The sequence below is a fragment of the Rhea pennata genome, chromosome 6, assembly GCF_028389875.1.
Source record: "Rhea pennata isolate bPtePen1 chromosome 6, bPtePen1.pri, whole genome shotgun sequence".
In the NCBI taxonomy this organism is placed as follows: Eukaryota; Metazoa; Chordata; class Aves; order Rheiformes; family Rheidae; genus Rhea; species Rhea pennata.
Window position 1 is genome coordinate 21,969,814 of NC_084668.1, and position 22,635 is coordinate 21,992,448.

Consider the following 22,635-nt stretch of genomic DNA (forward strand, 5'->3'; position numbering starts at 1 on the left):
GAAACCGGTTAGTAAGCACAGGTTTGACTCTTCCAAGTATCAATACATTTAGCAAGCCTGGCTTTTAAATGTTGTATTTGACAGTTTCTTAGCTGTAGGAGCTAGATGAAAGCACTGAGTGATTAAAATAATAATAATAATAATATTCATCACAGTTATCATTTCTTTAGAGAAAACGTAACAGACTCATATAGTTTTTACCCAACTTTTAAGATAATTCCTAATTCTCCCTTAACAATCTATTGTCTTACCATACGGCTGCCTGGCAGCATGGTAAACTGTCACTCCATAAGGTCTTAGTGAAGACTGGTAGATCACTTGAGGGTTAGATTCTGAAAACTTGTTAGCTTTCACCACTGCCATTTTGGTCCAATCCGTGAAATAAATACTGTGTTCAAATAAAGTTATTCCATATGGATGAGGAATCAGTGAGCCTCCATGAGCTATTGTTCTCCTGTTATGAAGAAATTTTAAAATTATTTGCAAAATATTATCTAGAAAACAACTTCATTTTGATAACAGAGATTACTACAGATTATTAGAGTTTTATATAGGATTATTCATTCATTCATTAGTTTCTGTTTCTATAGAGATAGAAGCAGCCAAAACACAAATGGAAGAGACCAACTCTAACGAGATAAAGCTACACACACATACAGCAGTGAAAATGGACAGATCAGAAATGTAGGACGTTTCCAAGAAAAAATAGGCCAATAAACAATGAATAAAGATGAGGAATCAAAAACATAGGAAAAGAAAAACAATTCAGTGAGAAAAAATTAGAGAGAGTGCCCAAAGAAAGAAAGAAATCAGACATCTGTAAAAATTCAAAATATTCAAGAAGCCTTGATTGTAAAAAATTTATGGTTGCACCACGTTTAAAAAAACAAAACAAAAATCGTCTGCAGAAACAGAAAAGGATGTATAGAACAAAGAAAATAGAGGCCTAACCCAACTGCCCATGCAAAACAGAAGAAAATCAAATGATAATAAATTGTATCTATTCTACGCAAGAAATTTAAAAAAATATTTTTTGGATGAAAATTAGGAGATAAAGACAGACTTCAAGGAGATAAAACAAGTCCTCAGATAAAACATATCAATACACTACAATATTATTCTCTTGGCATCATGAAGGGAAATCTACAAATAAGTTGAATTCTACACCTCTGACAGCTTCCAGCATGATTAAAGTGCATGCTGCAGGCATCAGAGAAGTGACACAAGGGGACATAAATTCTATTTTAAAATTGTTTGCAGACCATGCCTTTGATTCTTGCATACTTGCACCACTTCAAGGTTAAAGAAAGATTTAGGTTGCAAAACTTGCAATAACTGCTAAATTTTTATCTCCAAGGGCCATAGATTTTTCTAAACATTTGACATTCTTGCAATACTAAACACTGAAAACAGCCTTGAAAAAGACAGAAAATGAGTAAGTTGAAGATACTAGCATTATTTTTATTAAAAAAAAGAAAAAAGAAAAAAGTCTCTTGTAAGTGAAAGAATACATTGATACATTGAGTAATAAATCTCCAGCTGAGCAAAGGACTGTTCTTTCAAGACAATATATAAGAGGTAAGAAAAGAGTAAACAGTTTTTCTCTGTTATTGAGTAACAGACTGTAATCACGGATGCAGAGAAATAAACAGGCTTCTAGCCCCTAATACTTGATGGAGTAGTCTCATAAAAATGCAATAACTCTTTTCCTGAATGCTTTCATATAGAAAGTGAAAGAGTTTCTCTGGCATCACAATAGTGTAAGTGATAACTTAATTTCTAACAGTGAGGATTTATAATGAGGTTTAAAGTGTTATAGAAAGAGCAAAACACTTAATACCCATTACCTAATGGAGTGTTTAGGAGATTAACATCTTAAATAAATTCAAGAAAACAATGTAAAGAAGTGATGCAAGAAAATAACATATAATAAATATAACAAAAAGTGAACACTGTCAAAAATGTATATTACAGTGGTGGGATATATAAAACAGTATCTTTATTAAAAGAAGTGCAATAGGTAAGTAAAGGTAAAAACAGGACAAAAGATAATGGAGGAATTAAGAATTTTTCTAAAAGTAGTATGACACCGTATATATCAACATGCATCATTTTCAGGTTATGTTGTAATTTCGGTCTTTTATGAATCTCATTTCATTAGATAAGTTTTCCTTTGAACTAGATATAGTAAAAACAGGTATACCTGTAAGCAATAACAAGGAATAACATTACTCCTACCTCTGAAGCCCATCATAAGTTACAGTCTCAATGTAGTCAAATCGGCTGTCAACCCAGTAAAGCCTCTTTGATACAATATCCAGTGTTATTCCAGCAGGCCAGCCTAATTTTGTTTTTATCAAGTCCTGTCGGTTTGTGCCATCCATGAAGGCCCTTTCCACTTTAGGATCACCAGAAAGACTATCCCAGTCTGAGAAAAATAAATAACTATAAAGGGGAAAAAAAAAAAAAAAGTCCCACATTTCTTAAGATTTTACAAAAAGCCACATCTAACAAGGAATTCGCAAACTATTTTCTCATTCAAAATCAGAGAACAGAGCTCGATTCTCAGCTAGCATACAGAGAGAATACACTTTACGCTCCCTGCTGAAGTAATGGCCTGCCTTTTCTGTTATAGAACAAATCTAGCAAGAATTATGCTTTCATCCAAAAGACCTCAGAAACTTTAGGTTCTTCATAAAATATAGACCGAAGTCAACTGCCAGAAATAAACCAGTGACAAACACACATCTTGAAAGTAGCATTCTTCACTGCAAACTGCATGAAACTTGCATTCTCTGGGGATCCAAGCTTTCATGGCTCTCATACATTTCTGGAGCTCATATATATTCCTGAAGAATGGAGAAACACTAGCTTCTCAGGCTTTACCCCACCACTTTATCTCGTATAATAGGAGGTCTGTGGATGGTATCACAATGGAAATCTTTCAAGATAACTTCTACTCCTGAGTGCTGTTCCACAGTTCCCCTGTTTTCAAAGGCAGCTTCTCACGCACATACAGCTCTAGTCATAAAACAGAGTCTTAATTCTGGGAATAAAAGCATTGCACAATCCTGCCATAGCAAACAATTTAATGTGCAGAACAGTATATGTAAAAGTGTAAACCATTTTAGACTTATATTGTTTTAGACTTATATATATTTTACCATTATTTCATAGAATTACTTACCCAACAGTTGGATCAAGTGCTATCCCTCTAGGATTTCCCAGATTTTCAGCAATAAGAGTGACACGGTTCGTTCCATCCAAGTTAACCATGTCTATTCTGTTCACGCTGGTCTCAACCACATATAATTTATTGTTAATCCAGTCTACTGCTAAATTTTCAGGTGTGTCCACTGAAACATTTAAAACTTCTTGGATTTCAGAGCCATCAATATTTATGGAAAAAACCTGAAAACAATTCAAATTCACAAGATGTTTTGCTAATCATATGAGTCATGTGGCACCTGTTCTTTATCACACTGAACACAGGTCCACAACTGGCCTTTAAATATGACCAGGCAACCCACTAAGCTATTCCCTAGCTTGCCTTTTTGCAAAAGTTTGGAAACAAATGCAAAAAAAATCTACTATCACTCCTGCAAAATAGACAAGGTAACAGACTAAAACAGCTCTGTGCTTTCACAAACATGGTAAATTGCTGGATTAAAAAAAAAGTAAATATATCTTGCTTTTCTGGAACTTTGTAAAAACCAGCTTTTTTACTATTTTAAAACAAATGAACATGTGTTAGCAAAGCACTCATCTGTGGCCAGAAACAAGAGGGGGAGCTCTTACCACACCAGCTATAAAGGGGAAATTGCAAGGAAAATTTACTTTATAATTTGAAGAAAGGAAAGGAAACTCTCTTTCTTAAAAGAAAGAAGACGATTCAATATTGGTTTTGTTCTCCTTTATTTAAGCCCAATTTCAAAAGCATTATGCTCAAGGAGAAATAGCATTGTTATCTTAAAAGGAAGTTTAGAGCTATACAAAGCAAATACTATAAATGAGATAATTTTATAATATGCAATAATCATGTAATTATGACACTGCATGATATAAGAAATTGGGAATGATTGCCCTTTCTGGAACAATAGTATGAGGTTTAAAATGTATTTAAATAAAATTACCGGTCACTACAAGTAAATATAAGCAAGAAAAGAAGAGCTGAAATAGTCATGTAATTTTTATTACTATCTGGGCCTGAAGAATATTTAGCTAGCAAACTATCTAATCGTCTATTCTGTTCTTTGGAAACCTTGTGACAAAAGAGCTTACAGGCATTAAGTTAGCAGACAGTACACTAAATGAGATAAGGATGATACAGAATGTAACCTGTAACTTACTTCCTTAGTTTACATCTTATTCTTAAAAAAAAAGAGGACAACCAGAAGCATCTTAATAATATACTTAGTATAAGACATAAAGGTGGAGATACTCATCATATACAAATGTTCTTGTTGCTGTTGCTTTGTTTTAGGTGTTCTAATTATGATTGAATTAGATTAATTAACCGTAATTAATTAAATAGGATTTAGCTGCACTGGGGCAGATAAAAAAGCACTCCTAGCCATGTGGGGTACGCAGAGGAAAAATCTGTATTTTTATTTCCATCCTGTCTTCAACGAGACAGTGTAAGTCTCCTTTCTCATGAAAGTTGAGATTTGATCTTGACTTAATTCAACCATTGTCAATGCAATTATAATAATGGGAACCTACTGCAGTAAAAATGAGAGTACCCGAATTGTGGTCAAATCAAAAACTGCGTGGACAAACACTGTCCTACTGGATGGCCACGCAGAATTTTTCCACTAGAATCAACGTGGCTCTGCAGTGGAACTACTAGCTTGCAGTTTATGTATAAGTCCATAAGGACAGTGAAACCAAATTTGTCTCTACATGCTGCCAACAGTAAGCAGGCCATGGCTTCTCCTTTTCTATGTAAGGCAACCAACATAGAGTTTCTGGAGTTTCAGCATTTAACCTGGGACTTCTTTCTGTTTCCCTGTAGTTGTGCAGAAAAAGTTAAATTGAACTTTTCAATGGGTCTCCAGACTGATTTGTTAAAATTACTCTGTTTTACCCTAGTTTGCATCTAAATTATTTCCTCTTTAAAAAGAAAAAAAATATATTCACTCATTACACAAAATACTGTCAATATTTGTTATCCAAGCTCAATTACAGTGCCATTTGGAGTATACGAAGAAATCTGATTTTTATCAGCTTGGAAGGCAGACAGGTTTTACATTTTAAATGATCATGTTTCAAAAAATTACCATGAAAAATTTGTCCAGTTTTGAAAGAATGTCTACTATTTCTCTTAATTAGTCTTTTGGACTCCATCTCAAATAAAATGAAAAGTTGCTCAAGACATTCCCATCTAAAAGCATTCTTTGTTCAATATGTCACATGTAATAGTATAGCTTGAAAAACGCAGTCATTAACATAAAACACTTCAAGGACCTTTTTTGTTAGAAAACAAAAATACAGCCAGGCTCTGCTCTGAAAAATGAAAGGCTATCAACACATTCTGCTCCTGGCTGCTCTCTACTTCCACATACACACACCAAAAAAAAAAAAAAAAAAAAAAAAATCTTCTTGAAATTTCTACCTACCTTATCTTGTACCGTATCAGTCCAAAAGACTCTGTGCAGATAAAAGTGAAAGTCCACTCCAACTGCAACTCCACGATTCCGCGACTGTACCAAAGTACGAAAACTCCTTCCATGAAGATCTCCAATCAATAAATCACGGCCATTGGAAAAAATAATTGATGCAACACCAGCTGAAAGCAAGGATGACAAAGATATAATTACTCTGTAATCAAGCTGTTTTCCAAAGTGCCATTGAAATGTTCACATACTATGTACTGAACACAAAGATTTAAACAGATGCTCAGGCTGTAAGCTATATATATATTTTTTGTGTGTACTTACCTGCTTTGATTTGTCTTGCAAGCTGTGCTAGAGCATTCACCTTTGAAAATCCACTCTCTTAAATACTGAATGTTAATGCTGATTGTCAGTCCAGTCTACAGTCTAAGAGCAAGCCAGGCAGGAATACATATTTAAAACTCTGCTGGGTAAAACTTTTACAAAACCTCTGTGCATTTATTTATACTCCAGAAGACGACTGGACTAGATGATCTCCAGAGGTCCCTTCCAACCTTACTGATTTTATGATTCTATGACTTCTCATTTCCTTCTGTTCCTCCTTGCTCTATCTCCTTTAATCAAAGTATAATATTTTATAAGATTATTCTGCCCTATGAGATTCAGATATTATTTGATTCTAGCATGCAGACCATCTTCCTTATCTTTTTACGTACTCCTTTATCCTATCTTCTTCATTCTCTAATCTTATTCAATCTTTGCTGTATCTTACTGTGGCAAAGAGACTCCAGCAAGTCTTTGAAGGAAAGCTCACTTTCAAAGTAGGTGCCTGTTGACAGGCCTACTGCATGTCTGAGAGGAATATATTAAAGTCCAAATTCTATCCACCTCTCCAATTAAAGTAAAAATGAATCCAGGGGAAATCATTTAGAGAAGCTATAAACGCCACAATATGATAACAAAATCAATCTGCTATAAACATCTCACTGGCTCAAAAGTCACATCAGTTTGACTGGAAAGCTTTACATGAAAGATATGGAGCTTTTCAAGAACCAAAACAATCTTTCCTCACTCTGACATATCTTATGTACGTCTAATACAGTCAAGCATATTTCATTAGCTCCAAAAATCTCATATTTTTGAGGACATACTTAGAAAATTGCAAGATGAAGAGTCCTCTGCAGAAGTGATTGAAGAAAGAGGGAAGTGGAGGGGAACTGGGCAGTTCATGCTTTGCTCAGAAGTAAGACTGCTATTTAGCTATGTCAGGCAGGGACTCCCATTCCCACTGAGTTCCTTCAGGCAGGAACACCTGCCTCACACAAAGCCTGTTAGGCTATTATATCTCCTCAAAGAAGGGCTTCCTAGCACCTGCTGTCAGAATAGAGCATGTGGTGAATAACCAGGACCAGTTGCCTGCTGTTGATGGGGAATCACACGCTGTGTGAGGCAAATGTTCTTGCAGAGTTCACACTCAGGACTAACTGGAAGCCATGGTTTCTCCCACAGGCAAGTGTCTGAGCTCACAATTCAGCAAAACCTTCTTCTTGCATGACACAGTTTCAGGAAAAGTGAGGTTTCCTGACTTCTTGCTCCCACTGAGTTCCCCAGTCAGCAGGCCAGGAAACTGCCTGCCACAGGAGCAAGAATTCCTCTCTATAAAGGGGGGCTCTCGTGAGGAGCACTCAGCTCAGGGGCAGCTGGGAATGTTGAGAGAAGGCTCCCCAAGAGCCACGGTTTTGGGGAGAGGCAGCCCTGCTCAGCCAGCCAGTTCCATCAGCTTGCAGACCCCAGCAAATGCAGAGGCTCTTGTTGGTATCTTGTTGGAATGCTGTTCTGACCACAAGGCCCTAGCAACTAAGTTAAAATCACAGTCATATAGTATAGCCTTGCAAACTGCCCCACCTTCAGTGCTTCCTACTGTAAGTCGAACAGTAAGAGACTCTTGCACTGCCGCACACCAACCTGAAGTGTTGGCTCGACAGTGCCGATGATTCTCTAGGATATAACCTTCCACACAGTGGCACTGGTGATGTCCCACACGATCTTCACACAGCTGATCACAGACACCCCACATTTTGCAGTCATCAAAATCTGTTAAGTGAGTACGGCATATTTATAAATAACACTTTGCATAAAAAAGATGGCATTATACTTGGCAAGCTACAGATCTGTCCTCTCTGCTTGCTTTATATCTGTTTGCAAATGTATGGCAAAGAGAAAGGAGGTTTCTGTAGCTTTCTCACAAACGTTTCAAATTTTTTCTTCTGGAAAAGGAAACAACTAGTATCTGTTGTCCTGTGACCTGCCCAGTAAAAATCAAAACTGTAAGGAAAGAAGGAAAAATCATTTGAGAGAAGGGATGTTGTTGTCTACTTTCCACAACACAGAACATGTCTACGCAGCATTCTTGCCACAGCAGGTGCAAGTACTCTTTGTACACAAACACACCTGGCTGGATTTAAGCCCACTCTGAACCACAGCCATATCTGTATGTTAGTGCAGTACTGAGCCCAAGCTAATAAGCCTGCTAAAAGGCGGTGTTTATTAGCTTGGAGTCAGTTCCGTGCTAACACAGATGTTTGATTTCCAATTAAGAGCTGGCTGCAGACCAGATAGCCCAAAGTAGAAACAAAAGTTCACTTGAGCATACAGAATATCATACAGGTGTAGTCTGCAGCTAGGAGAATCCAGCAAGTTCTCAGAGATGTGCTCTATAAACAATTTCTTGGATTGCTGAAGAATATTTTAGTCCTAAAATTATAAAACATTCAACTAGTCTCCTTTAAAAAAAAGTATTTTTTAAAAACTAACTTAAAAAAGAAACAACTGATCTAAACACTCGGGTATCTCATCTCATCTATGTTTATTTACAACTCGGGAGATATCCAACACTAATTTAGACGTGGTTTTGGCATTAAGAGTTTAAACTCCTTCAGTTGAAAACCTATGAGTACAAATGGTACCACATTACATTGCTAGAAGCTTGAAATCTATTGTTAAGCCAAAAGAGGAGAAAATCAGCTCTCAGATATTCTCCTTACTAGTACTTCTGGTTTTAAACATTTGTTGACATAAATGTGAAAATGAAGTTTTTCATAAACAGCGCATCTTGATACTGAAAAGATGTTATTGTCAATAGCTTTCCAGCTTCCATGTATGTTAAAAACCATCAGTAAACAGTGAGCCAGAAGCAAACAAGGAGAATAAAAATTGAACAGATTATGGTTTTGAAAAGTAATACACTCTGCCAACACTACAGCTTAATTCTTATGGCTTTAAACCAAAAAAAAAATCATTTAAACTAAGATCTGGAAGTATATACTACTGACTGTGAGCCATTCCCTGATGACAAGTCTTTTCCTCCCATTACAGAAATATCCTTAGATTTCTGCAAAACTAAAATACATTGATTTAAATTTTCAAGTCAGACTCAAACAGCTGGGTTAACAGGGCACTGAGGGAAAATAACAAAAGAGTCACTGAAACTGCACCAGGTTAGCAAATGGGTCCTTCTTGCATCAGAGCGAAAGAACAGAGTAAATTCTGGAGGAATTCTGGAGTCAGGACACTGACTCTTCCACTCTTAGAGTGTCCCCAGTGTCACTGCAGCTCATAAAGCACTGGGCCACCTAGTACTCTCAAAAATACGTAAGACTCATGAGAGACTTTGAGCACCTCAAATACTGTTAGTAGCACACACCTCATATGTTTGAAAAACCATTCAAGAAATTAGGTAAGTATCTGTGAGGCAGTACTAACCTCCATGATTCTGAAGTTACTGCATTTTCAGTTACTGAGATAAACTATTCTTACTACCAAAGGTGTGTGCATCTAAGTTGTAGCAGCTATAGAAAAAAAAAATGCAGTACCAGAACACCTCACTTACTTTTACATTCTAGCAAACTGTCTTCATTTTCATGTAAATAATGTGCATACTGATACATTATAGGACATACAGCCATTCCACAGTGCAAACATAAAGCACCCTTTTAATGTGCAATGATTTACAGCCTTCGTATACAGTCACTTTCAAGAAGTGCCAAACACTGATATCATTAACTGATTTTCCAGGCACACAGCAACACACATGCCTGGAGCTAACCACAGAAAGACCTTTAACACACACTTCATAATAAATTAGCCATCCAAGAGTAAATCTTTCTAAATATGATCATGCTCTCACCATGTCTTTAATGGTCTTACTGAGCAAGACCTTTATGACTACTCTGTGACTTGTTTCTATCTCACCATGCTGACATCATATCACACTGACATTCCATTTTTATTCTTTTGCTGATCCTTGAGATTTACCTACTTCTCTGTACATCAAATCACCTAGATTGCTGGAATCCAAAGCTTCCCAATGAGCTGTGGGAAGGTACTGGGTATCTGCAATCACGGTACTTCACTTACCAACACAAGTACGACTGTCATTGCTACTTATTATATATCCTGCAGGGCAGTAACACATCCCTCCCAATGGTGAAGAATGGCAGCGATACTGGCAGCTCAGGGCAGCACAGTGTGATATGTCTAAAAAGGAAATGAAAAAGTTCAGAAATATCATTACACCTTTTACAAGTTGAACCTTTGCCTTACTAATAGCTACAAAGCTATGATCTTTTCTATGATGAATATACAATTTAAGGAACAGCTTCTTAAAACAAATGATAGCTAAAGTACCACAAAATCATGTGTGCTTACATAAATGCAGACAAGGAAATGAAAGAGAGAAGTAAGATTAATGTTAATAACAGATTTTGAGAATGTAGTTAAAGGATAAGAATCAGTTTCATATGAACAACTATAAAGTACCACCACTAGTAAGAATGCCACATAAACAGCTGCAGATAAGAAGCCATCTGCAACACATAGCACATTTCTCTGGTTCCACAAGACCTACTTGTGCACAACACATCCTTGAGCTCCATCTGTTGGAATATAACCTCATCACTTACTTTTCACATAGAAAAAATAACCTACTGCATTATATTAAGATAAATATCTATATTATTCTAACGTATTGGAATATATCGACTGGGCTGTGCCCATGGAGAAACTCTTCTTTACTCTTGTCTATTTTTTCACCACTCCTTCCTTTTCATGTGTTACTACCTAATGAACAGTCAGTGACAGGTGATCATATATGATTATAGAGCTGCTGACTTCCTCCTCCTTCCTTCACATCTTCCTTTTCCCAACACTTTTTCTTGTAAAACACTTCTTTTACAGTCTACATTTGATGTTATAACAATATTACTCAGTAAAGGTAAGAAGTACTTTTCCATAATAACATTTAAATGCCTTTTTTTTTCTTCTCCTACTCCAAAGATTTTTTAATAGGAATATTTCTCTCCATATAATTTGACATTTTAAAATACCCTGGGCCTGATTCTCAGAGGGAATTAACATTCTTAGGAGTGAAATTAACAGGAACTATGCATGCTCATTGCCTCCAACAGAGAAAGACAGTATATGCCAACTGCAGAACCAGATATCAAAGCTGAGAAGAGATTTTTGAAAACTCTAACGTAAGTGACTTGGCCAAGGCCCAGGATATACAAATTCAGTCCTGTGTTCTGACTACCATACAACATTCCTTCTTGCCCATGAAAAGGAAAAAGCACAGATTTTTAAACTAAAAAGGCATAGACACCATTTTCCCCTCCCTTTCTGAATACATTTGGGGATAAAGAAAGGGAATTAAAATCCTTATTTGTGACATTTCATAAACAGATTTCCAAAGGAATGATCTGTTCATAGCAGATATGCCTTTTTCAGGCAATCCAGTCAGAATAGTGCCAATAAAAATAGTGAGCATCAAAATTTTCAATGTTGTTCAGGAAACAAGAGATAAAAACATATTTGGATATATCCGCTATTCCACTCAAGTATGCCATTGATTCTAATACTAACTGCAATGTCTGCCCGCAGTGATGTTAGTTTCATCTTCTCCTGCAGGACAGTCTGCAGTCCCATCACATACTTTCCCAACTGGAATGCAGTGCCCTGACTCAGGGCAGGCCCACTCTCCCGGATAGCATTCATGGCGGCCACTTTCTGTGGAAAAGAGAAACGAGAATAACTGAGGAGCATGCTTCAAATAATACTTCCCTAAAAGCTTCCCAGAGCATCTCTATCCTTTATTATTCCACTTCTGGTTCTTACACACAGCTGGGAAAGACTATACAAGAAATATCCTCTATTCTTCCTTGGTTTTGAAATCTTGTGGTTTCAAAATATGCTATCAAAGGATCTCTGGAAAAAAGCAGAGAATGCTTATCAAAGGAAGGCCAGTGAAAGAAAAAAAAAACACTTTTATTTATTCAAGTTTGTGTTTCTCACATGACAAATTTTGGCAAAAGAAAGAACTTCTTTTCACTCTAAATCAATTTATTTTATTAGAAGCATCATCTCTTTGAAAGGAAAATCTGAAAATTTCCATAGAAAGTAGATAATCTTTTACAAACAATATGTTTGATTTCTGACTAGGCCTAATGCCTATAATTTCTGTTTTCTGAAGGTAAAATATGAATAATTTGCCTAACAAAGGAAGAATCAAATAGTTCAACTATTCTATTACTAGTAACTTCTGAAATAGTTTGTAAACCATTTATTCAAAGTAGTTGCAGAAAAGCCGATTTTGTTAAAGTGAGAATAGTCACAGTAAGAATTATGGCTTTTGTGAGGGCCTTCTATCCACCTATGGAAGTCAATAAAAGAACTTTTCAGTGCTTCATGGGGTGGTATCAAGTCAACCAGGAACAAGCTACTGTTCATATAGGCTAAATTTAATTTGCATTATACTCGGTACCACAGTGGTAACTCTCATATACATAACAATGCAGTAAATACTGCATAAGTAGAAAACAACAGGTAACTGTAATGGTAAATGTAAATGTAAATGTAATGATGTAATTCTAAGGTTTTTATAGAATGAAAATGGATACAAGAGATCTTCATCTGCCAAATTTCATAACAGTAGCTTAATGAGGTCTTTTTCTGACAATGTCATCATTAAAAGAAATAAGAACTATTATATACCACATCCTCTTTCATCTTCATTATCTTCACAATCATCATCTCCATCACATATCCAGCTCTGATGAATGCAGCGACCACTTGGGCAAGTGAAAAAGTTGCCTCTGCAAGTCATGTAAGCTAAGGAGAAAAACACCAGTAAATCAAACTATTCTAAGTGACAAAAGTGCTAAAAATAGTAATAGTTGTCTGAAAGATAACTAGTCATTTATAATCTCCCTTTAAAAAAAGAGCCAGTTCCAAATTTCATATGTATTGTAAACATTGCTGTTTTGCTCTGTTTTTAAGTAGGAGCTTTATTTTAGCTTACTCTAGTTCTTTACAGAAATGAAAAGAAAGGCTACATTTCTCTATTAGTTGTGGAACCAGATGCAGAGCACCTTACTACCAAGGTTCATGACGGTGGGCATAATGAGATGACACTCAAGACATCAGGAGGTAGGGAAATCTCTGCTAGAGAAGTACCCTAGTACTTAGGGAAACAGAGTAAAAAGTATATAACAATAAATGTTGATGTCAAGGCCCTCTACGCTTGGGAGACATTCCCTGACAGGAGTTTAGAAATATTTCTGGATCCTCCAAGGGCCAATCATAGCCACAGAGAAAAGAGGGAAAAAATCATGTTGGTGGAACAACAATCTGCTTTTCTTTCTGTGTGTCAGAAAGCAAACTGTCACTGAATCCAGCATATTCAAATAGCAATCACACATCCAGGCACTTGGCAACAAATTTGATTTGGAAAACATCTGCCAAAATAGCAGTGGTATTTTCATCTTTCCACTAAAAAAGTGTCCATGTAGAATAAGGGCTAGATTTCAATGTCTGTCTAGCCAAGCAATCTACTTTTTTGCTATCTGCTGTACACTTGGACTAGTTCTTCATAAAATAATTATAGAAACCAAATAAAGCCACCATACTGCAAGATTTTTCATCACTTCTGTCTCCACAGTCGTCATCATGGTCACAGATAAAGGCTCGGGGGATACATTCTCCATTAGCACACTGAAACTGCGTACTGGCACATCCATGTGCTGAAAGAGATTTGAGCACGGAAAGAAAGAATCCATCAAAAAGCTACAACGTTTACCTTAAAAAGAGAGTCTATAACGTATATTTGGGATCACTCTCCACATGATACTTACTGCAATTAGCTTCATCAGAAGAATCTCTGCAATCGACTTTGCTATCACATCGCTGGCTTGCATTAAAACACGCTCCATTTGCACAAGATAACTGTTCACATGTTGGGTAGCCTACGTAAGAAATCCTTTCATATTAGCACAAATATTAGACTATAGAGTATAATGATTATTTGGTCACACATATCCATTGTTAACAATTTATCTGAATTTATAGAAAAACAAAAAAGGAATACAGAACTTCCCACACTACTCCAGAAAAACAACCAATTTATCCAGTAACCCATCTCCTCTAGCAGATATGTAAGAATAATGTTTAGATAAATGCTACAAAATTTTGCAAGAAACTTTGGAGAAATGGGATGTTCTCCCTCAGCCCAAAAAGATTTGCAATCCAAACAATTTACAATAGGATAGAAAATGAAGTACTACTAAAGGAGATCAAGCAGCAATCATTTGTTTTCTTTACTTGCATCTCACTTGTATATTTTATTGATCTTAATAAAAGTGCTTAAGTAGAAAGGGAGTTCCTCAAACTTACAGATGCTAGATCCTCTTAGAATTTCATAAGGTCTCAAATTCAGAGACTTCAAGCATTTACAGTCTTGTTCTAATTAAGCCTAGCATGTTAAACTCAAAGTTCAGGAGCCACTATGGGACTTCTAGATTTCATGACTTGTTTTACTCATCCCCAGAACAGCACAAGGATTATTTCAGGCAACTTGAAACTAATTCTGAAAATACTTATGCATACAGTCAGTGAGTTCAGCAGAATCATCCAACAAAGTAAGCATATGCATTGCCAGAGCAGTTAAGTAAGAGAAGCTGAGTTCAGTTTAGCTTGCTGCCTTTTAGAAAAAAGTTGCTTATTACAAGCAAACAACCAGTATAAAGGCAAATAATTGCTTTTAGAAGTGGGATTTACTGAAGTTTTTTCTATGTATAGGTGAATTATGTAGCTAGGTAAATGAATCCAAAATTCAGAATAATGAAATTTCATTTTGCACCTTCTAGTTTTTCAGTCTGAATTTTTATCTCAATTTACTTCCATAAAAGTTATTAAAGTGAATATAGCAGGCTCTTGCTTAGGCACATTTTCATTCATATCACTCAGAATTCAAAACATGGATTATGAATTCACTGAAGTAAACTCAGAAAAGCCATAATTTTTCCAGGCAGTGGCAAAATATTTTGCTTGCTCTTGCTACTCTGTATATCATCACATTCCCACTAAATTTATATATTGAGTAGGCTTACATTATTTTAACTGCTCTTTAGGAAGTTCTTAATATAAGAATATAAACAGCTGTCTTAGGTGTCCACTATGATATATAGTGGATTATACATATTACGGTCTCGCCAGACTCTCCCTCCGATTGATTCATTTCGATTTCATTCATTTTCACTGCATTTAATGTGAGTCAGTAAGTAAGAGGTAAGAACAGTATGTGCCTATTCAGGGAAAGGTAGTTGCAGAGCACAAGGGTTCCAGACACAGAGTTTATACCTGTTGCCTTCTGATACTAGTTCCCAGAACTTCTGTTCTAAAAGCCTGCACGGACAATGCCAACACATGACCTAAATATGATTAGCATCCTTCTGCCCACTTTCCACTCAAACTGCTTTTTAACATAGCCATCTCATTAAGTTTTTGCTTGGGTTGGGCTTATGAACAACAAATTGAAAGCTTCAGAAACAACATGAATTCTGTAGTCTTAACTGTGCTTACAGATGGTAAGCAAGGATCGATTTGGAGCTATGGCTTATTGTTCACTGTGGGATCAATGCTTTCTCCCTGTCTGGAATCAGAGAAGACACCCCTGCAAAGCAACCATCATTGTAACTGTATACTAGGAAATAGGTATTACTGTAACTATTTGTGGGGCACATAAAAGAACAGTAATTGTTTTTACTTGGTAATTGCATTTAAGTCTGCAATGGAAAGGAAGAACTTTTAAGGGGAATTATAAAGGACAAGCTTGTATTTTCCTCATCTTTCTTCATATCCCACAGAAATACCTCCAGTGATGTTCCAAGCTGCTTCTAATGGACTGAATATCAAAGAACAAATAAGAAGTTGGACTCATTGCTCTGCACTCTTTCCTCATGAATGCCCAGACAAACCAAGGACCTTGTCAGCAAACTTTTCTCAAGTATGTATTAAAATCCCTTTGAAAAAGGAAGAACTTGTAGAAGCTTTTTCTCCTGCAGTAAGCCTTGAAAAATCCTCAGCCTGGAAAATCTTTAGTTTATTATACAATCTATAGTATAAATAAAATTGTTACAAAAATACAAATCAGGACAGTAAGTGAAGATGCTTTGAACATATTTTAAAATACACATTTTGCTTATACTGGTGGTTTATTGGAATGAGAACAGATACTTCATTTTCTTTTCAAAACTGCTTGCTGTAAGAATTCTTTACATTTCTTTAAATTTATTTTTATTTTAGTTACAGAAGCAAAAACATTCTGTGAAAGGCCAGATGGAGATGATGAAATAAATTTTAGAACTACCCAGGTAATGCCATTCCTCTTGATAGCTTAAAGATTAAGCTTGGTAAAATGTGTATCTGGTCACAGCTTTCTGACTGATCCGAAACATTTTACATTGCATTGTACATTGTACGTTTTGTACAATACACCTTATTACACGATTTTTTTAGTTATTCGGGTCATTAAGAACTAATTCTCATGAATAATAGCAAAGCTGTGAGTTACACTGAAGGCTGTAGCCAACATACTGCAGTACTCAGGAGAATCTGTGTCATCAGGACAGTTCTGCAATAGTTAGGATAGTAATCAAGACTTTTATGGGAGAAGAAGAAGTAAAGAAAAAGGACTTCAGCAAGAAATGCTGCCTTCTTGGGGGGCCAACCACTACACCGCACTTTCTTAGGAAAGCCAGTAGCTCCTAGCTATCACGGTAGCTAGCATCTATGGAGATCTGCAGTTACAGCTGTAAAACAGCAGAGAATGAAAAGAGAGAGCAGTAGAAGACAATATGGGATTAGGAGAGAAAAGTGAAGGATCTGACACAGAAGTATAAACACTGCATACTTCACCCTGCCTTTAATTACAATGTGCCTCCTTTTCATGATACCATTCTTTCATTTGTCTTTTTTTCCTAAGATCTTATGAACCTTTCACTAATTACATAAAATTGAAAAAGATCGTATTTTCTTAGTGATCACAGTTCCCAGAAGATAATACAAGTTTTGCATCAGAGGAGAATCCAGCTACATCCATTCCAGTGCTCAGGATTAAAGGGAGCTCCTCTCTCCCCCACTTTCTTTCAGGCATTTCTTATTCTTAGTCAAAATACTTTTCTGCAATCTGTCACCCCATGGTATGCCAGCACTTCACTTGCAAAATATGATCAACTGGCAGAGATCAGCACAAACAACAGATGAGGAACGACTTGCAAACCCATTTAAACTGCATCTTTCAATGTACACATACAGAAGATGCTTGAAAGCTATGTCATAGGGATTGCTAAACCTACCATTTTTTGCTCTTTGCCTAACATGTTTGCTCTGCAAGCTCAGCAAGTGGGAAATACATCTATACAAAAACAGTAATAGCAAAAAGTTTTAACTCTGGTACTGGATTCAGCAGGCATTGACCTCTGTCATACAGCCTGGAAGTGTAGCTTTCTTTATCCCTAACCCATATTAAAAGAAGGAGGAAGAAAAAAAAGGGCAATTTCCTACTCTCAGGTATCACTCTTTTATTACAGCAATATTTCAAAACATTTTACAAAATAAAATCGATTAAAACCCTTTGATTCGCTGCCATGAGTCACCATGTCACAGTGGGCATGCCATTGTGCACACAGCCTTAGGCCATCATAGACAACAGAAAGAGGACTTACTGCAAGCACAAGACTCCTATCAACTAAGTGATATCAGGGAGTGTCCATAGCAGTGATATTTTGAGAGCTGGCAGACTGACTTGCCACTCTAGTCTTCAGCTGCTTCATTACTTTGCTCCAGTTTTGCTCGTTCCCTGTTCCAAACCCTCCCTGATGCAGATATTTTCTCCAGCCCAAACTTCTGCCTTGTCCTGTAGCCAATATACACAAATTTTACATCAAGAACATGAGTTCCCTCTCTGATCATGATTTTTCTTCCTGTTTGGACTGCTCCCTAGGCTTTTCTCAGTTCTTGGTCTGTGTTCACCCTCACTGAGGCTGAACCATTCTCCACAAACCCATTCCAGACCTGACTGCCCAATTCCTGCTCAAAACAACTACTTATGACAGGGAACAAGAGGCAGGAATTGACAGGTGAGGCAAGTCACATCCAAACTAGAATTAAAAATCCAGAGTTTGTGGATCTGTACTCAGCCCATCAGCCTCACTAAAACGTCTTTAAAAGACTCCCCCTTTCTCCCTCATGGACTCATAATGCAGTGATCTGCCTCAACTGCCAGAGCTGTATCCAAGAAGTTTATTCTATGAGTCATGGTAGAGCAAAATGGAGATGGTTGGGAGTTTCATTTTTCTACTAAAAACCTGAAGCAGGCAGAGAATTCTACCTTTAATTAAAAAAATAAGTTTATCACATAGAAAAATGACATTGGCTACTTACTACCAAAAAGTATTTGTAACCCCAATAGTCTGTCACTTCATACTGCATTTCTAAGTTTTAAAATGGAAATGTTAAAACATAAATAGCTCCTGACTTTTAAGAAAGTTGGGAAAACAGCCTGACATATGTATTTAATGAAAATAGAAATTACATTAATTTTATGAAATAAAAAAGCTTCAATACTCTAATTACATGACCCGTAGCTGAAACATTGTTCTGATGTTTATCTTACCCTCTGCATGAGTAGTTTTCTCTTGCAGTTAATCCCATTAGGAATAAAATGGACTAAGACTTTCAATCTCCTTGTTCCATTTTATTACATGCTTAACTGCCAAGTCACTTCATATCGGTGACATCTTGCATTTGACTGGTTTCTTAAATAACGTCACTTATTCAGAACCAAAGCTTCATCTTTACAATTTAAGTCTGCATCCAGAAAGATCAATAAGCAAGCAGATGTGACGTTACTGAAGTCTTCCTAAATATTTATATACTTGTGATACTCGGTGAAAATGAAAGAACTATTTTTAAAATACTTTATATTCAACAGTTCCTGAATGTTCCATTTTCACTTATGAAACACTTTAGTGTAAATTAATCTGGTAAGGGAAAGGCCACATAGAGATATTTCTCTTTGTTGTTGTTGTTGTCTGTATAAGTTATTTATTCTGTATTTATTATGTTATGGAAAGAGAAACAAATGGATGGAAATGGTAGGAAAAGTTAACACTCAAGGCAAAGGTTAGAAACTGCTTCAAAACAGTAAAATCTAACACTTAAATTAATCCCTAATTTATAGTTTATGATAAAATCACCAAATGATTCATCTTCTCTTATGAGTTCTGTTTAAAGTTCCAAGTCTTGTAAAGATGGAGGGGCAATAAAATTAACCAGCCTTTCTGGAGGGGTCTCCTTGTTATCATCGTTGTGATTCTCTTATCTTTCAGCACCATCTCATTTCTTTAAATTAGTCCAACAATCCTACTTTTAATGTTCCAAGTCACAGTCATTCTTGTGGCTTAGAGGGACTGTCAACACATTTTCTAATCAACTAGAGTAATGCCTGTTGAACAACATGAGGTAGTACCTCTCCTAGGGGCTAAATATGCTGCCTTCAAAACAGTCCCTGGGCCTACTGGTTGATGCAGCAATGACTGGATCCATGAACAAAATCTGAATTTCCCATACAGCAAAACACTACTGTTAAGGTATTTAGAGATCCTTTTCCAAAGCCCCTTTTTAAGTTATTTGGTTATGAATGTTAAAAGTGAAATTAAATGTGCACTTCAATTTTCAAACATCACTGTGGCTGCTAGTCTGAATAACAAATTCTGAGTATTGACTTTAGGACTCTATTCCCATTCTGCCCTATATTTACTGCATTATTACAATCACATCATTTCATCTGTCTATCCCATACCTTATTCAATGATTACTCACTGATTTCTCAGAGGTGTTGAGAAACTCCTCTTCAGAGATATGCAGATATGCATTTTTTTAAACAAGTATCTTCAGGATTTTTTTTTAAGCTGTCATACATTTGCTAAATCAAGTTACTAATCTGCTTTCTTCCTCTAAACTTCAAGAGGAAAAATGCCAAGCCACAGAAAATATTCTTCCAGAAATTGTAGGCATTTCTTTGCATCTTGGCATTTAGGCATTTGTGTTAGTGAGTTCAGAATTGGCTGTGTCTCTATCACATGGGAAAGTTCCAGGCTTGCTGTCTCAGCAACCTTTTATTCCGAAGTGCCACTTAGTTCTAAATCACTTTTCATTTTACAGAGTGCACTTACTTTTAGCCACTTGTGAGTCAGGGATAAAAGGCACTGGCAGTTGGATGATGCTGGTTTTCCTTTATACAGCATGTACACATGCCCTTTTCTCCACAGTTACAGCCATTAACAGCAATTTATTTCTTGCTCCTTTAACCACTCCTTAGCATCCTCACCTCTTCTTTTTTTCCTAGATTTGTTTCTGAGTAAAGTTTGCAGTCTGGCTTTTTCCCAGAAGCATACTAAGCTCCAACAACAGAAACAGCTTCTGTGTTACATATGACTCATGATGTGTAAAGTTTCTCCTTAATATCAACAATGAACAGACATGTTGTTACATACAGTGATACTTAGGTATTAGGAAAAACATCTCTGAAAAAATATGGCCTCTGTTCTGCGGCCAACAGTCCTTTCCATCGGTATTCAACATAGGCCGGGATTTAGGGAGGCTGTAACCAGACAGGCTGCCTCCAGACAGTCAGGCTGCATTAGCTCTGGGAGTGTTAAGACTGAAAACACTAGCTGTCCATTTGTGTTCTGTGGACATAATAAAAAAATCTTGTCAGAGTACAATACAACCCCCTTTCTTCTCCTTCATGGGAAGCTGCAGTCTAGAATACAAATACTTTTCAAAGGTTTAAAATATCCCCCCAAAAATGATTTGGGAGCAAATTTTGCTTTCCTGTACAGGTTATAGTTACCACTGATCTCAGGAAGGTGCATGCAATGAGAACATGAAAAAATTGTGCAAAATTAGCTTTGAGTCTTCCGACACTTTGAGCCATTTAAACGTGGTGTGCTTTTCCAATCCAGTATTTATTATTTTTAAAATATAGACAAACAAGAAGTGCTGACCCCATGGCAGCAGTTTGCATTTGAGTACTGCAATAGTGAAATTGTATCAGAACATCAGCTCTAATACATAAAAGAATCTGCAATGAAACTGCAATAACAAGAAACATATTGTGGTCATTTTGTCCATCAACAAGCCCTTTAATCTTACAAATTGATTAAAATGCCATGGGGAGATGAAATGAAACCAGATCTAGTGCTAAGAGCTAAGACTTACGGCAGTCTCTTTCATCTGTTCCATCAGTGCAGTCCTTTACTCGATCACACCTGTATGAACTTGGGATACATTGTCCATTCAAACACGTGAACTGCTGACTTGAGCACGTCCTTCCCGCTGCAAAAAACAGGTACTCAATGAAGTTTTCCATCAACCAAGATTTTTTACACAAGAAAACCACTTTTTGTCATCTTCTTTCTTAATTACTCAGTCCTCCTCACAAATATTAACATAGAACTTTCTCCTCCTGTACCTTTGTGTTTTCAGGAAGATTAAAGAATACTTGACAAGTAGATGTCAGACAATATAACTCTATTAGGCCTCCTGTACCCTGCAAGGCCACTGTTCTGCCCCACTACAGGGGCTAAGAAAACCATACAAAGGTCCTGTAGAACTTCCTTTATGCCCTTTTTCAGAGCTCCCCTACCTCTTTTGGACTTAATATAACATAAGGCCTCAATACCAGGCATTATTTCCTCAGTCAATAGACAAGAGGGAAAATCTGATCTAGATCAGGCATGCATTTATGATGGCACTTCTGTTATTTAGCCAGATTATATGACACAGCAATCCTATTGGCTTTATGCTAGCTGTTGGGAGACAAGTAATATATGAAGAAAACATTCTGAACCTAAGCAGATACAATGTGTACACAGTATCAGCACATACTGTCATGTGGTCCTGGCACTTTCAATCAGATGCTAGGAACCCTAAAGCAAATTTTACCATACTGTTCAACAACGGCCTTGGTGGGATTCGAGAGAGAGGAAGCAATGGAGAGAGAGCCTTCCACAAACACCACTGGATCCTCTCACATCCGTGCCTACTACACAGCCTTTACACATACAACGGCAATACAGAATTTTAAATAAGCTTAATGAATTATGAAATCTAAACCCATTTTACACTAACACTGCATTATACTTTTCAGCATTTTTAATAGTGTTATATTGAACTGCAGATACCAGTGAATTTATATTTTGTAGGGTGAAGAAAATAAAGCATATAAACAGATTGCTGCTTTGTTTATGTTTCTTGAATGATTTTTTAGAATCAGGTGCCAGATATTAGGAATATCGAGTAGCAAGACACTATGGGATCTAAAGTTATCAATTCAAGTCTCCCACAAACCACATTTTAGAACAAATGTCCACGTGCAAAAAGTCACTAAATGCTTCCCAGCTCCCTGCAACAATCACTGCCTATGTGAACTTTAGCAAGGACTGTGACAAAGTAGAAGTGGATCTTTAGAATGAGACAACTAGTGCTGAGAATCTAACGTCTAAAAAGAAGCATTTGGGGGAAGTGCTTTGAAATTGTCGTAATGTAGACCTCTAGGTGGAACAACCATTAGTGGTTACAGCACATTAAGCAAGCTCCTTTGAACGTATCTCTTCACTGAGTT

At 36.6% G+C, this 22,635-nt stretch overlaps 1 protein-coding gene across 1 annotated transcript in view; it reads right to left on the reverse strand.

Annotated features, from left to right (window-relative positions):
* LRP2 (LDL receptor related protein 2) overlaps positions 1 to 22,635 on the reverse strand; it is a 125,848-nt gene that overhangs the window by 81,935 nt on the left and 21,278 nt on the right. The window contains exons 4-14 of the mRNA XM_062578454.1: positions 21,231 to 21,347; positions 13,802 to 13,912; positions 13,577 to 13,690; positions 12,663 to 12,779; positions 11,535 to 11,678; positions 10,032 to 10,151; positions 7,581 to 7,709; positions 5,619 to 5,788; positions 3,188 to 3,411; positions 2,239 to 2,445; positions 252 to 454 (exon numbers count right to left, since the gene is read on the reverse strand). Coding sequence (XP_062434438.1) covers positions 252 to 454; positions 2,239 to 2,445; positions 3,188 to 3,411; positions 5,619 to 5,788; positions 7,581 to 7,709; positions 10,032 to 10,151; positions 11,535 to 11,678; positions 12,663 to 12,779; positions 13,577 to 13,690; positions 13,802 to 13,912; positions 21,231 to 21,347 — 1,656 coding nt within the window. The remainder of the gene's footprint in view (positions 1 to 251; positions 455 to 2,238; positions 2,446 to 3,187; positions 3,412 to 5,618; positions 5,789 to 7,580; positions 7,710 to 10,031; positions 10,152 to 11,534; positions 11,679 to 12,662; positions 12,780 to 13,576; positions 13,691 to 13,801; positions 13,913 to 21,230; positions 21,348 to 22,635) is intronic.